At 33.0% G+C, this 16,107-nt stretch overlaps 1 protein-coding gene across 1 annotated transcript in view; it reads right to left on the bottom strand.

The window, feature by feature from the left end:
- LOC124369859 (acetylcholine receptor subunit alpha-like) overlaps window positions 1-16,107 on the bottom strand; it is a 374,793-nt gene that overhangs the window by 39,345 nt on the left and 319,341 nt on the right. Inside the window, exons 8-9 of the mRNA XM_046827988.1 lie at window positions 5,831-6,011; window positions 3,087-3,202 (exon numbers count right to left, since the gene is read on the bottom strand). Of these exons, the coding sequence (XP_046683944.1) occupies window positions 3,087-3,202; window positions 5,831-6,011 (297 nt within the window). The remainder of the gene's footprint in view (window positions 1-3,086; window positions 3,203-5,830; window positions 6,012-16,107) is intronic.

The following is a 16,107-nucleotide window of genomic DNA, read 5'->3' as shown; positions in this document are numbered from 1 at the left end:
CAGAATATCCTGTCACTCCGGAAGCAGCGCAAAGGTATTTATACGACTGGAGGTAATTTATAAGTTATTGTCCTAAGAGAACAAAATAAATGGTAAACAGTTATATCCCTACACTACTAGAGCTGTCGCACACAATATTAAAATGTTAACTACGAAACGGCTCAGAGATTGTAATTAGGTCTACAAGTAAACAACAGAGCACTGTGAACTTTAGAAGCGAATGTGGTAGATTATATGTCGATAAAACCATTACAGTTGTTGTGTGTGATTAACGTTCCATGACAACATATCATAGCTGTAATAAAATATAATAATATTTTATTTAAAAAGTGTTTTGACGTCAAAAATGGTTCTGAAGGAAACGGGATTTTTCAGTCATTTTCCATTGTTAAATGATACAAGAAATCTGTAACACTAAGTTTCGAGATCTGCGATTTTATATCTTCATCAGGTACATATTATTTGGTTACTATTTCTGAAAAATAAGCGAATATGGAATCCTAAAATATCATACATATTAGACACTTTTAATTAACCGATGCAGAGTCACAGTTTGGTTATGAGAAGTTCGTCTAGAATAAACCAATAATATAGAAGGGGGGGTATGTTGTCTGCTGTTTTGAAACACTGTTATGAATATCCCTGTTATATTATTTTATAGTTTATTATGTTTTTTCTGTTATTACTGTTATTAAGTTATTTCTGTTATTATGTTATCTCTATTGTTATAGTTTATTTATTGTTGCGTTCTTTCATTATGGTATTGTTATAGTTTTAAAACATTTATATACGTATTTATTCTAGCATATATCATGCCTTGCAATAGAGTATAATATTTCCTTTCAGTCTTTCACATGTTTAGTTGAGGAAACTTTTTTGTTTAGGTTAAGTTGTAATTATTGATCTTGAATTATGGATCTTGAATGTAAAAATGGAGTGTGTCCGTTGGAAATAAATAAATAAGGGTCACTACCGTTTCCTGCTTTACCGCCATCTTGTTTCTGTCGTGACGACCGTAATTTGTTATTGGTCACTAGTCAGTTCTCAGTGGTTCGTCGATCAGTGCAGTCGTTTTGTGACCTGTATTTCATAGTTCGGTTTAATAATTAGGATTTTTGTTTTATTAAGTGTATATTTAATAGATAGTGTGCATGGAGTTGGTACAAAACATTATCGTTGTGATTCCTGATTTATGCGTGTCAACCATATGATAATTATCCACATGAGGAAGAAATCAGATTGGAAATCCCAAAACGTCTTTTGTTATTCATTTAAAGTCTTTTTTTCCATTGTTATTTATTTTTGTATAGTTTATTTGCACTGTTATTATTTATTATTTTATTTATTCATGTCACATCTTATACAGTAATGTACATGTATTTAAGTTAAATATTTTCTCAGTTTGTATTTACCACTATCAGCAATTAGTATTTTTGCTCTTATTATTCATTTATAGTTTAGTTTTAGTTTTATTTGTATATAGTTTATTTGTTCTGTGATTATTTATCTTTTTTATTTATTCATATAATGTCACATCTTATACAGTCATGTATTTAAGTTGAATATTTTCCCATTTATTATGTACTGCTATCACTAATATTTATTCTAATTTATACATTTATTATTTATGCCTAGAGTCTAGAGCCTAGTTTAGATTTAATTTAGAGTCCAGTTACACGTTTGGTTTGGACCTTTTCTTTTAAGTATTATTTAGTCGTCTTATCATAAGTTTATAAATGTAAATTGGTTTCTGACTGTTAAAGGGAAATAAATAAATACAATTTGGTATTGAAAGTGGTAACTTAAACTTTACCGGTATTATAATAGCTGTAATAAATAAATGTTAATGTCAGCATTGCCCAATCGGCCAAGTGTCAAGTATTTAGAGCACAAACACAAATTATCCGTGACCGGTAGTAAACATGATGGCATGTCAAAATTACTCTATATGTGGTAAATACTCTTACACATTAACACTATCAGTTTTATATAAATTTACTACATTGCCCACCATGTGTATCATTATCTAGTATCACAAGCACACCATACACTACCATTTATACTTCGTGAGCGAATTTGCTAGCTTATATTTTATCACAACCATGTAGGATTATACTGTATAATCATAATGTAGTAAACCATGTTATATGTCAAGTTTAGTTTACAACATACAGTAAACTATGGTAGGGAATGTGTTCTTAAACATTTGAGAATTATAGAGTAATAAAAAAGACTGTACGAATATTCCACTATTATTTATCTAGCATTGTAAAGATATGTGTTAGTTATTAAAGTAGTATTCCAAGCCAGAATGCATTTACAAAATAGTTTAAAATGTAATAAAATTGTAATAATGCAGATCTTTTCAAACGATTGACCTATTTTTATTACATACAAAGGTTTATCTTTAGAAATAAATTCTCATTATTTCATTTCAGAACTTCTAGCTCACGAGCACAAAACTATACAAAAGTCACTGAGATAATAGAGGATAGTCTGGACAAAGGGTTAATGGTCTTTTAAACTGTTATTCGATTTTCACCTTTAGGGCTGTTATTGATGTAAGAGCGGTTTTTTGATTAAACTGAACAGAAGTGTTGCAGTCACTGTGATAAACTAACTCTTTTTTCATTAAAGGGGTTTCAGCGCAATAAAGATTATTCTAATGGGAGTAACGTCATTGCACTATGAGTAACATTCCTGTTATATAAACATAACATTAATCCTTAGTTGTCAATGTGAACCGAACATGTTTTAAGAAGAATAAATGTTAAATGAACCATATTTTAAAGTAATAAAATCTACTGAGGTTCTCCATAATACTGATATAATTCTTGGTTATGTAACGATCGCTTTCAGTTTAATTATCGTCTAATTTCCTCCACCAAAAGTAGCGTGGCTAGCGATTTTTACGGGTTTTTATCTATAAAGTTCAATAAAACCCAACTAATTGATTATGCAAGGGCAATTTAGCTTTGAGCTTCTAGATTAGAAACTTTATAAATCTCTCTGAACCTTCATTCTTAGCAATATTTTATGGCGTAACTATCATAGGCTGTGAGGGCCAGTGGTAATTCTCCTCTTACCTTACTGCTGGAACCTCCAGGATGTCCCACTCCACCGACGTGTAGAACTCGGAGAGGTCGACACCTATCTCTACTATGTTTGAGTCCTTAACCTCATCCACGTGGCGGAGGTCCACCTAGAAAAACAAAACCACAAATATGATACACACTGCATATAATATTTCCAACTGATAAATTATGTTTCAAAGTACTATCCATCAAAGTACCATCAACCGTGCCCCAAAAATAAGCATAGCAAATGGACAAATAAACAATTAGTGTTATACAACCGTTAGGCAATAAGTTTATATATACTCTCGATTAAACGTTTCCAAAATTTCATAATACACACAAATAATAGGCAACAGCGGAACATAGTTTGGCTCTGTTACGTAATAGTATAAAAATCTATTATTAAAGTTTAATTCTTAGGTACAACTCTAGCAATATGCTTTTTGTATTTATTTCCCAGGTAGTTAAACTAGAATTAAAGAATAAATTTTCTTTATTTACTTTTTTACGAGTTTCAGGACAAGTGGTTTGCCGTGCTAAATTTAAATTACGATATTTATGTGATTTTGTCGTTGAAACTACCGTTAAACACCAAATGAAATTACGAATTTCCAAAATTGATAGGTAAGTGGTGCGTGTATAACGAATTCACGACATTTGTACCATCGTGAGACAATAAAATCGCCATTTAAAACTTGATGAACTCTAACGTCATTACTTACGAAATATGTACGTTTCCTTAAATAAACTTACCTGCCTAAATTAAAAATGCCTTAAATAATTAATTAATTAAACATTAAATATATTGCATCCAAAAAATACGTTATAAATGATTATAAAAACTTCCTTGACGTTATTAAACGACATAGTGTGTGAGGGTCATAACAGATTTGTAACTATTTTAAGATGGCTTGCCAAAGCAATCGACGATTGCAATCTTGCCAATACGTATAGCAGAATAGTCCAACGGTTAATGGGTGACAGTGCCAATTCGATTATTTCCTTCTAACAGGGCGGCATGAATCTCAGAAATTTGTAAAATGTTCACGTAAATTACTCAAGCCTTACAAACCTTGAACTAAAAACTCAGATACCCAATAAGTTCTTCTTGTTCATTGTTGAATCAGTAGTTAAATGTGATCACCAACATCGACCGGTTTATTTTCCGCTCGTTTTTTTTCGAATGCAATGATGAAAAAGTAAAGTCTTATTTTAATAGGCGAAGTTAGGGCTAAGAAACCCTCTCAAACACTAAAACCTGGGGACCACCGGCTTAAAAGTGGCTTCCGAACCAACATGAATGGCCGGGCAGGCTGGCTGCTTGCAACGATAGGATCGCTCAGCGGTCACCCATCCAAGCAGCAGTCACGCTCGACGTTGCTTGATTTGGTTATCTCGTGATAACCGCCGTACCCGATACACTGCGCCATTGGCCCTGTACACCTATGTGTCAAGCTTAAATATCAAGCCAACAATCACGTGACTCTAATAGGGGAGCTTTAGCTGATGTTGCATACAGGTTGCCATTAAGACGGGTCTGATATTTAACGAAGGTCACAAGACGCCTCCAGTCTGGCAGTAGCTACTTCTGTAACCCGTGATTTTACAATATCTCGGGTCTGAAGTAACCACCGTATACCGAGAAAATGCTTTATATAGTAAGTACTTCTAAATACAATGCAATTATTGCTAAGATGGGATTTCACACAGTGAAACCGAAAACCTCAATGATGATTAACAACAAGAATAAAATATGGATAGAAAAGAACTTCTTATTACAGCTACTTTAAAAAATAATTTCGCAGTAAGGGTGAGTAAAAAATTGCGATTAATAACAATTTTTAAATCTATTTACGTTACTCGTCTTAGCCTCTACATATTTATTAAATACGCCCTTCATCTGATTCTGTCTTTGGTATGATGGATTTTATTTAATATTGGTACGTTTATTCATAACAAAACGTTCTACAATTACTTATTGTGCTTATTGAGCTGATTACGACCTGACAGCACGAATAGAGATATTGAAGACTACATTAAGGGGAAACCGAACACCATAAGCACGTTATGCTACGCTTTTGTTGTGTAGCTCATAAAGTGATAAATATATAGCAAAAAGATTTTTCACTTTATGAAAAGACATAAAGTCAATAAAAAAAATGCTAATGTGAATCTCAGTGAATATAAAAATCTATAGCATAACTCATTAAGCATTTTAGGTAGGAACTAGATTTAGTCACAATTAACTGGATCCTAAAATCTCGTTTCACTTTTTTTCATAAATTTAGAGACATTCAATATCAAATTCGTAAATTTAAAGTGTTCACAGAATCGAAACAATTTAATTTGGGAATTGAACTTAATTTAAATCTGGGCCCTTTATCAAATCAGAATCATCAATATTTCCAAATATAGGTTTTATTGTTAACATTAACATTTTGGCTGGTTATGATTATACTCTTGTTTTAAATCAAGTCATTATAGCATCCATATTAATTGCAGTTTTTAAGTATAAGCATAATAAAATACACTTTTTATCAAAGAATTAGGAATTTTTTGATGTCTTCTGTTACGTATTAGTGTAAAGAGGGTATTCTGGAGAATTTTACACACACAAAAAACAAAATCGTAAAAAATGTATTTTACATCCCCTTCACTAATGCATAATTCTGTGGTTGTACACAAAATCAACCACAATTTTAACAGAATAGTAAAAATGTATGTTGAATGCGAGCTAATTGAGTATTACGTACCTGGAAGCCGTCGTATGTCCAGGAGCCGAATTTCATCACACAAGTCTGCTCGTCGAAAGGAAAATATTCTACGTCTATCTCGCATGATGACTTGTAGATGGCAGGCGGTTTCCACTCTACTCGGCCGGTGTAGTTCAGTGTAGCTTTTGTGGCTAATGTCACTTCAAAGTTGCCATCAGCACTGAAACCCACACCCGTATATTAAGTTATATTTAAATGATGATTTTTTTAAAACTATATTTTTCATCTTAAATATATTGGAACTATTTACTTCATAGCGTATATTTAAAGTGCAATAATTCAAAACTCTGGGACTTTTTGATTAGTTTTGTATGGTTTGACCTATGCATGCATTAGAAATATTTAAGATATCTTTGGGCCCATTTTGAGAAAAGGAAATGTAACTATTGGATAAAATATACTTTACTTGTATGGGGATGTCCTCACCTTCTGAAGTGTTTCACTAGAATTAGTTATTAAGGTAAAGTCTAACCTAATACAGAGATACATTATTGACTGCAATTTATATATCCAACGATTTACCTCATTATGAAAGCACTCAGTTCTGTACCATAGTCATTAAATCTAGATGGATTAATGCATGCATTAGTCGTTTTGAAGTAACTTTATTTATTATTATTATTTTCCAAAGCAAAGTAGTTTTAATATTTTTTTTGTTTAGAAAAACTAAAATTCTTTTTCTTGCATTATTTACATAAAATAATTTCAAATAGCTGTTTTGAAATAGCTTCAAGGACTGCGTTTTGTAAAGTGAAAATAAGTTTTACAATATTTCTACACAACTGTTTAAATAGTAACTTTTGATCCACTTTAAAATAACTAGCGTATATTGCAATTATGACATAATCTTTAAATTTACGTGGAAAACGTTATATAATAATATATATTAAACGTATTGACTTTAATATGGGCATGTGTGTAAATAATTAAATAGTAAGAAGTAAAACATGTAAAATATGATTTGATATTTTGAATGAACTCTTAGATAAAATATTACTCAGTGTAAACAAGAAAGATATGCAAACATATTTTTCGAGGTCTTAGGTAAACGATAATACATCGTTCTATATTTGTCCTGGTGAGGTATAATTGGCGAGGGAAAGGTAGTTGAAATTGTAAATGATAGCAGCATGCCGTACACTTGCCACCATTAATGTTACAAGAATAGAACATTAAGCTAACTCTGCTCGTGCTGAGGAGATGTTAGTCCGAAGCCCATGTTTCCACGTAAACGTCCTGCACAAGCCGGAAAACTATATGGCCAGGCTTCTTTCCATTTTCTCATTATGTTTTTCTTCAAGACATAGTACATTTGTACACAACCCTACACAGCTCTCTGCTCTCCAACGCCCTTCTAATACTACATTTTTAAATATTTTATCACTCTTCTATTTCATTCATTATTTGGCTTCTTGTATCTATAGTAAACTATTGTATCATGTTTAGACGTTTTCCTATTGACTGCAATTTCATACAAAGAGCATAGTATAGACCCTGAGACATTGCGGTCGTCTAAAACGTAATTTATTTTGCAATTTGCGCAAGTAATTTTGTCTCTACATCTTTTTGTTTGATTAGTTGTATCCCTGGTCTTTCACGCATAGTGTAAAACTGAGGTTTGGTCTACTGCAGTAGTGTGAAACCTGTAGCGTCTGGCTAGGATAATATAGTCTTTACCCTTAAATTGTGCCATTCAATTTAAAGTATTTAATTACACTCAATGAGGATTCAACAACTAAGTTCACTTTTTCTCTAACGTTTTGTCTTCCTCTTTTACACCACTATTCTTTTGCCCAATATCAAATTCTTCCCTGCAGTTCTTTTCACTAATTTAACTTCCTTGTAAATTCCTCTTGTAGACTTTTCCCATGATCTCCTATTCGTAAAATCTGAGCCCTCATCGTATACAATGATAACTGGTTTCTTTTTCACAGACTTCGTAGCTTTCAATTCCAGTTTCCTTAAGAACGTCAGAAGCTTCTCTGTACTCTTTCTGTAGCTTTTTTCTCTAGCGTTTTACCATTCCTGATGTTTCTGATCTCTTAACCTTCAACCCTACATCTGATGGATTTAATAACCCCTTTAATCTTGTATTTCTCCTCACTTTTGACTAATCATTACTAGCTTCGCAGATTGCAGAACCAAACGTCTCATACCAGTCACCTTTAGCACCTCGCTGTCTCTTTCTGGTTATGGCTTGCGTGTATGACATCTCCCTCAGAGCTATACCTTCATAAGCTACCTCCTTCCTAAGAGTGTTTACTTCTGCCAGAGCCCTTCGTCCTTCTACCACGATTTTATGACTCACTGGATCTTCTCTTTACTTTGTTACTTTAATCATCCCCATGGGCCTCACAAGAAATTTCAACTGAGACTTCTATATATGTGCCTTCTAGCTAGTTTATACCTTGAACCTACACTAAGGCATAGCAAAAAGCTATGTGTCGAGGTATATCTGGACAAACTTATGCGTGCTCAGGAACGATACATTTCTAACAGCATATACAAAGCTATTGATGGAGATGGTTAGATCGATAATCCAGTCTACTGCGGAGGATTGAAATGGGTTGGAGATCTCATAGTGCTGTCCCCAAGCGTGCTTTGACTGGAAAGGCTAATAGCAATTGACCTCCCCTTCATCCAAGCTAAAACGACTGAGATATAGTGCCTAATACCTCTTCTTATGAGATCTTAACGGGATACGGCCCTTACCTCACACCTTGCCCATCCTGAATATCCTGTCACTTCAAAAGGAAGCGCAAAGGTCTTTATAGCACTAAGTGATAGGTTGTATTATAGGTTTCTTGTTTCTCTCCTAAATGTGAATAGAAAGATCTTCTGCCGTATCGTTGGTTGATTGGCCCACTTGGATAGTCAAATTAGAACTGCCAAAGTATTGCCACAGGATAGTCCCGCGGTGTCACCATTCTGAGCAGGATGAAGAAAACCAAACTCTGCAAGTTTGATTTAAATATTTTCACAATGGCCACTTCAGATTAACAATGAAACGATGACTAAAATTAATTATGATTTAGCGGTTGAATATTTTCAATTAATACTATAAGCAAATGTGACCTCAATAACCTGTATTTTCTATAGGTGGGTATACCTATATAAAATATTACAATTAATATTATATAATTATATGTAAATATCGTGATACAAGGCTTACTACGGAATAATATAATAATTGGTTTTCCTAATCGAATTTTAAGACCAAGAAATAAATCACTAGCATAAGAAAATATTTTTTCCTCCTTAGGTCATTTACATATTTTTTAAAGTTGTGTTACCTTTCAGGAAATATAGAATAAACAATTTAAACTATTAATGTCTATTTATGAGTTTTATAGATTTTGAAATATAAACCAACTGAAGATGGGTCATATTTCATGGGTTTCATAGTATGTGTCAGTTGACAGTTTATCCTGTTCAACGTAGAGTAGACGAGATGCACACTGTAATTAGCCTGTACCTCTACCAGCCAAACTGTAATCAGTCTTTTGTGCATGTCACGTGAAATCTGTATATCCCTCATCTCAGAAGGAATTTCGAAATAGAAAATTAGAGGAAAAAGTTTCTACAATTACACCAATAACTCCTACCAAATATGTTCGTGTCTACATCAAATTAAAATACTACAGGTGTACAAAACCAGATTTTGTAATATAATCTGAATATTTGTTTGTTCATCGTTTTGAGGTACCAAATTATATTTCTTTCAAGACTATTTATTCTTCTGTATACGAGTAAAAAGAGGATCTATCAAGTTTTTATAAGTGCCTCAAACAATCATTCCACACATTAGAATTGATTGTATACATCCAAAACATGCATTTTTACTTTACCCCGATTTAGCATTGAACGTTACCAAAACCTACTTACAGAAAAATATTTAGCAATTTTTGCTATCCAAATATCAAAATACGGCTTATTATAAAGAAATTACAGTTACCATGTTTTTATTTAAACATTATTGTATTAAGTTTGAAATAATCGTTCAGTTGATTAGGGAGAGAATTTATAAACATAACATTAATTGACTGGGTTAGAATGCCTTTACCGATTGTGCGACGTAGATAAAATATAAAAATATTGAATTTTTTGTAAATAGCCAATATTGAAAACCCTTAGAATCGTTTGAATAAGTGATATATTTAAAATGTCATATTTTCTCTCATAATTCTAAGATAAATTATAAGTCCTTATACGTGTTTAGTTTAACATTGTTCCTGTAAGGCTAAAATAAAGATGATCACCAGTATAACGGTGCGGATTTTAAATGTTTAGTTTGAACTACAAAAAACCCCAAATAAAAGATATCATGTGAAATGTTCATTATTTAATGAAAACGTACGTCTAAGTGTAACTCCTATGCACTATGCATACATCATGAGGGGTTAAAACTAGTTAGTGATAATCTCAAAGGAGTTGACTGTATGACTTTTAGTGTTAGTAATCGAGTCACTAGGCTTAACATCTTATACTATTTGGTTATATATCAAATACACATTACGCTTTTAACACCTACATTGCAATGACTGCAAGGTTTTGACACCACGTACGACAGCTAATGCAGTGTGATAAGGTATTCATTACGTAACATCTACATTGCAATGACTGCAAGGTTTGACACCACGTACGATAGCTAATGAAGTGTGATAATGTATTCATTACGTAACATCTCCATTGCAATGACTGCAAGGTTTGACACCACGTACGATAGCTAATGAAGTGTGATAATGTATTCATTACGTAACATCTACATTGCAATGACTGAAAGGTTTGACACCACGTACGGTAGCTAATGAAGTGTGATAATGAATTCATTACGTAACATATTCATTGCAATTATTGCAAGGTTTGACACCACGTACGATAGCTAATAAAGTGTGATAATGTATTCATTACGTAACATCTACATTGCAGTGACTGCAAGGTTTGACACAACGTACGATAGCTAATGAAGTGTGATAATGTATTCATTACGTAACATCTCCATTGCAATGACTGCAAGGTTTTGACACCACGTACGATAGCTAATGAAGTGTGATAATGTATTCATTACGTAACATCTACATTGCAATGACTGCAAAGGTTTGACACCACGTACGGTAGCTAATGAAGCGTGATAAGGTATTCATTACGTAACATATTCATTGCGATTATTGCAAGGTTTGACACCACGTACGATAGCTAATGAAGTGTGATAATGTAATCATTACGTAACATCTACATTGCAGTGACTGCAAGGTTTGACACCACGTACGATAGCTAATGAAGTGTGATAATGTATTCATTACGCTCCTGAATCACTACCAGCTGGATAATATACGTTCTGTAAGATGAATAATCCAGTCGCTGGGGCTGTGAGGTTTAAGATCGAGGATTATACGATCATAAGGCTCTTTACGGCTTATGCTCCAAGCACTGCGCTGTTATTGTTAGTTATAACTTCACCATTCACTATCACTAATGAGGGGCTGTAAAATAAACATTAGGATCAAACGTTTAGTGGCAGAATATAAGTAAGAAAATGTCCTTTATCCCTCCTCCCGACATGACGCGGCCCTTACTGACAATCTTAACCATCCTAAATATCTCACTCCTGGAGCAAGCACAAAGGTTGTTTCTAGGACCAAGTGCATTGAGGGATTTCTTCAGCTTATTTTTCCTTCAAGAAATAAAAATTCTGTAATGAGAGTGATATAAGTATTTCAGGTTTAGGGATACGTGAAAATTATCTCGCCTTATTTGTTGTTATAGAAACTAATAGCTCGGTGGTTTTTAAGATTGATATGAAGCTTAGTAATAAAACGTTTAAGAAAAGTAAGTAATATCGAACCATTAAGTTTTTTAACCATTACTATGTAATTTCTTGTTCAATACGATAGGATCAAGTCTTCTACAAATTGACCTAAAATCTGTGTTGTTAACTTAGAATTTCGTTTATTCATAGCCATGTGTTTAAAATATATACTTTTTCCATATGTATCTTATAATTTAGGATTTGACGACTAAAGAACAGAGAAGATTCTTTATGAAACAAAGAACAATTATTGTTAGAGCACATAACGATGTATTCTTTAAACAAACTTTCAACAAAGGAGTATACTTCGTGGTATACTTTGAAGCTAATGACAAAATATAGAGGAAGATAACCTACAGCTTTTGATCACGTATAGTATTGACGGTACGTTTTGAAGCTATAATGGTTTTATCGAATGTTGAAGTTTAAAAGAATGGGCTGAGAGAGCCTGCAGGCCCTTGATAAAATCTTGCATTAGAATATCGTTAGGGAGGTCGGAAACTGTGATCTTTGCAGCGAGTAGAGATACAGCCACATTCTTTACTATCTCACTGGTGCACACCCCTGCAATCTTCTCATGTCCCAATAATTACGTCACACTTGTCTACTTACAAATCAGACCATAAAAATAGTTTATACTATGTTATTTGATTGATAATTCTCTTTCTTAACAAATTCTATTCACGTAAAATTAAACATATCTGTTCGAGTCGATATTTATTGGTATTTATAATCCAAACCCCTTTAATACCACTCATATGATGCAAAGAGTGTTCCCGCATTTAAAAAAGTGTTATTATAAAAATACGATCACAAATTTTAAAAGTCTAATGTAGTACAAATATTATAAGCGACTATAGAGTGTTCCAATCCCTTCATATTTTCCAAAAAGGGAAAGGTTATATGAAGATTTTATAGCCTCCAATATGTACAGTTCAAAATGGAAGGAATGTCCCTTTATTACGTTCATATACAACGGGTCAGCGTTTAAATGTTAAAACGAATTTATTTAGTTATATCATGAAATTAAATTCTATCTATATAATATAAATAAACGTCCACCTCACAAGTAGGGATGTTACTTTTTAAATAAAATATAAAGTATACTATCTCACGATGGATGCAAGATAAAACTACCGTTTGGTTGAAGAATAATCGGTCTTATAGTGAATTACAAAGTGATTACACTGAGTTACATAGTGAAACTAAATATAGTATAAATTCCAGAGTAAAGTTTTTGAGGAACAATTTTCGCTGATATAATGCTTTTAACCATAATGGAAATGTTGGTGCTAAACCGTGGGAATGCATTGCACGTGGCCGCTCTCACATTAGAGTCGATTGTAGGAGTAACAGAGATCTCCAGCATTAAGAGAGTGGGATGTGTGAAATTTGACTGATGTTAATTCTTACCATTAAGTACGTTTGGAATTGAGTTTTAAATTACAGATTGCAGATTAATTGAAAAAAATATAAATTTGATGAATATGAATTTATTTTGTTATATTTGGGTAATGTTCAGGAGTGGTGTTGGTAAAGTGTACCTGTTTTGTTTATTAATTAAATATGGACAGTAATAAGTGATTTATTTTATGAACCTTCGAGTAAACAGATGGATCGGAGGTGACAGTAGTCTGGTTGTGCTACTAAAGCGTTAAAAGGTCATTTCGCCTTGTTTCTGGGAAGTTCTTGTCGTAAGAATATCACTTAAGTTGACAAGGACATGGCTCTTTGTTAAGCTACTTTAACACATTTTTACTTTTTATTATAAATAGCATAAATTACTGATTGTGTTGTATCAGCCCATCATAGACAATAAGCCAAAAGCTAATTTGCATTGCACAAGTACACGAACTAGACTTTCTTGAAATTAGTAGAGAAATTACCCTAAAAGAAACTTATCACCAGTCGTGCTAGTTTTAGTGGAATTCCAAATAGGAAAATAACGAAAGTATACCTTTCTTCCAAAAAATATTTTTCCTAGCTAAAACACCCTTAAAAACCGTCATAGATGTAAGTAAATATTAAATCAACGTTAGCTAACCATGTAAAGATCCTTAAAGTAACGGAATTTAGTCTATATATTAGTTGCCTAACAGTGTTATAACTCCACATAACGTTGCTGTATAATTCCCACTATAGCTGCGTTAGGTGTAGAAAAGTAGGTTGCTCCACCGTGCTCTAGAACAACGTAGTCCACTCAATTGTACAAGTGATGAGACGATGAGAATACCTGTTCGCCTAGATTACATTACATTTTTTAGTCATGGTATCTCTGAGGTCGAAACGATTTAATGAGTCAATTTTGAGCTTCTTACTCACTGAATTTTTTATCTCTTATCTCAGACGAAATGACTCCAGATTGCTGTATTCAAGTTTGCGACAGTGTCAGATTTCAGACGCTGCATTATGAGAAAGGTGATCTAGAACTAAACCCAAAATTTACGGTGATATAACTATTATTTATTAGTCTGACTGTCGGTTTAAGAGTTTAGTGATGAGACGATGAGAATACCTCTTCACCTAGGTTACACTATATTCTTTAGTCATGGTATCTCTGAGGTCGAAACGATTTAATGAGTCAATTTTATCTCTTATCTCAGACGAAATGACTCCAGATTGCTGTATTCAAGTTTGGGACAGTGTCAGATTTCAGACGCTTCATTATGAGAAAGGTGATCTAGAACTAAACCCAAAATTTACGGTGATGTAACTATTATTTATGTGTCTGACTGTCGGTTTAAGAGTTTAAAGCTGGCAAAATTTTAGTTAATGAAAAGCAATTTTCGGTCCCTACTTTTTACATTTTGATACCTTTCCATTTCGACTTCGACCAAAACTAGCGCAACGTACTATACATTTTATTTCTAAAGGGGAAATGTCACAATTAATTTCAAGGGCAGTCAGATTGTGTGGCTGTCCTAGACTATAAATATCCTTGTAAGTTATACGTAGAAGAGAATGTTTTTTAAACATTTTGATTTGCTTGTCTGTCCATTCAGATTTAACTACATCACTTGATCAACTTTGATCACAACTTCATCAACAGAAGACTCCGTCTTCATTCAATGCAATGGGCATCTATTTTTATCGCATAACAAACATACATTGATTTGTGCTTTTTGTGTTTGATATTACGTAAATTAATATCGATGGTATTTGAATCTACATACCACTCTATACATAGTGCCCGCGTGAAAATGTCAGTTTCATTAGCTGTATTAAGAATGGTTTATCGAAAGGAAAATGTTTGTTTAAGTTAAATTTTGTGAACATATGGAAAGAATTGTAGCAAATAAATAAGATTTGTTTCGGCTACAAAGTTATATATTTTTATATCAAATCAAATACATTTTAATTAGATAATTGTTAGTAGAACAAGAAAAAGATACCTTTAAAAATACTTAAAAGATAAGTTTTGTAACTGATTATCTAATCAAATATAATTTATCTCTAAAGTCCATGGATAATTGGTTAGTGACTATATATTGACAATCAATATATTAGTTAGTTATAGAATAATTAAATTTTGTTAATGTTTTGAAAAGTGGCGTAACTTTATTATTTCCTTTGCGATATAATTTTACAAATAGTTTGAGTTGGAACGAACTTAAACTACAAAAATTCCGCCAGTCTCCACTAGTGAGAGCTGGTTCTAAATGGTCTAAGGCGTCGGATTGTGAGTTTGAGTTAGAGTTGAGCACAAGTTCAAACCCTGTTTGTACGTTGCACACTTTATCAGTGCTGCTGACCTTGTGCTGTATCGACCCATTATTATAACAAGATCCTCGCACAGGTCAGTGTGCTCTTAGAACGGGCAGAATAAGGTTAAAGAAGGGGATGGATTCTCCTTAAAAAATTTTAAACTACCATATCTAAATTTTTAAACAATACCATTGGTCGAGTCCTAAAATGTGAAGGGAAAATCGTTAAATTTCATAGTTTTACGCTATTTCATCTAAGGTCAAGTCACTTAAGGACGCTGTGGTTGGAAATTTTATGCAGAACAGAACATATATACCAACATCCGCCATGGGTATGGCAGTAGTCACTGCAACTAGCTGGCAATAATTTGAGTTAGTTTTTAGCAAAACTCATTGAGATGGAGAGCACTGATCTAATCATGTCGTTTTCAACCACAGTGGAGGCATAAGTACGCTGATTATTTGAAATAGAGCTCAGTATTATATAGTTATCATGCTGAAAGTAATTGGTAGAGCGTTAAAATGTCAGACATATTTTCAGACCATAAATGTAAAAATACGTAAAAGTAGAGGAATTCAATGTTGGTCTGACCAAAATGATTTGATATTACCTGGCTTATCACCACTCTTTCGATAGATTAGCAAAGATTCTATAATAAGTATAATAAAGGAGAAACCATTAAACACTTCTCTGACAGGATAACTATGATTTGGAAAACATTGTATTTATATGACATTTAATA

Source organism: Homalodisca vitripennis, chromosome X, assembly GCF_021130785.1.
Source record: "Homalodisca vitripennis isolate AUS2020 chromosome X, UT_GWSS_2.1, whole genome shotgun sequence".
NCBI lineage: Eukaryota > Metazoa > Arthropoda > Insecta > Hemiptera > Cicadellidae > Homalodisca > Homalodisca vitripennis.
This window is presented reverse-complemented; position numbering and strand designations above follow the sequence as displayed.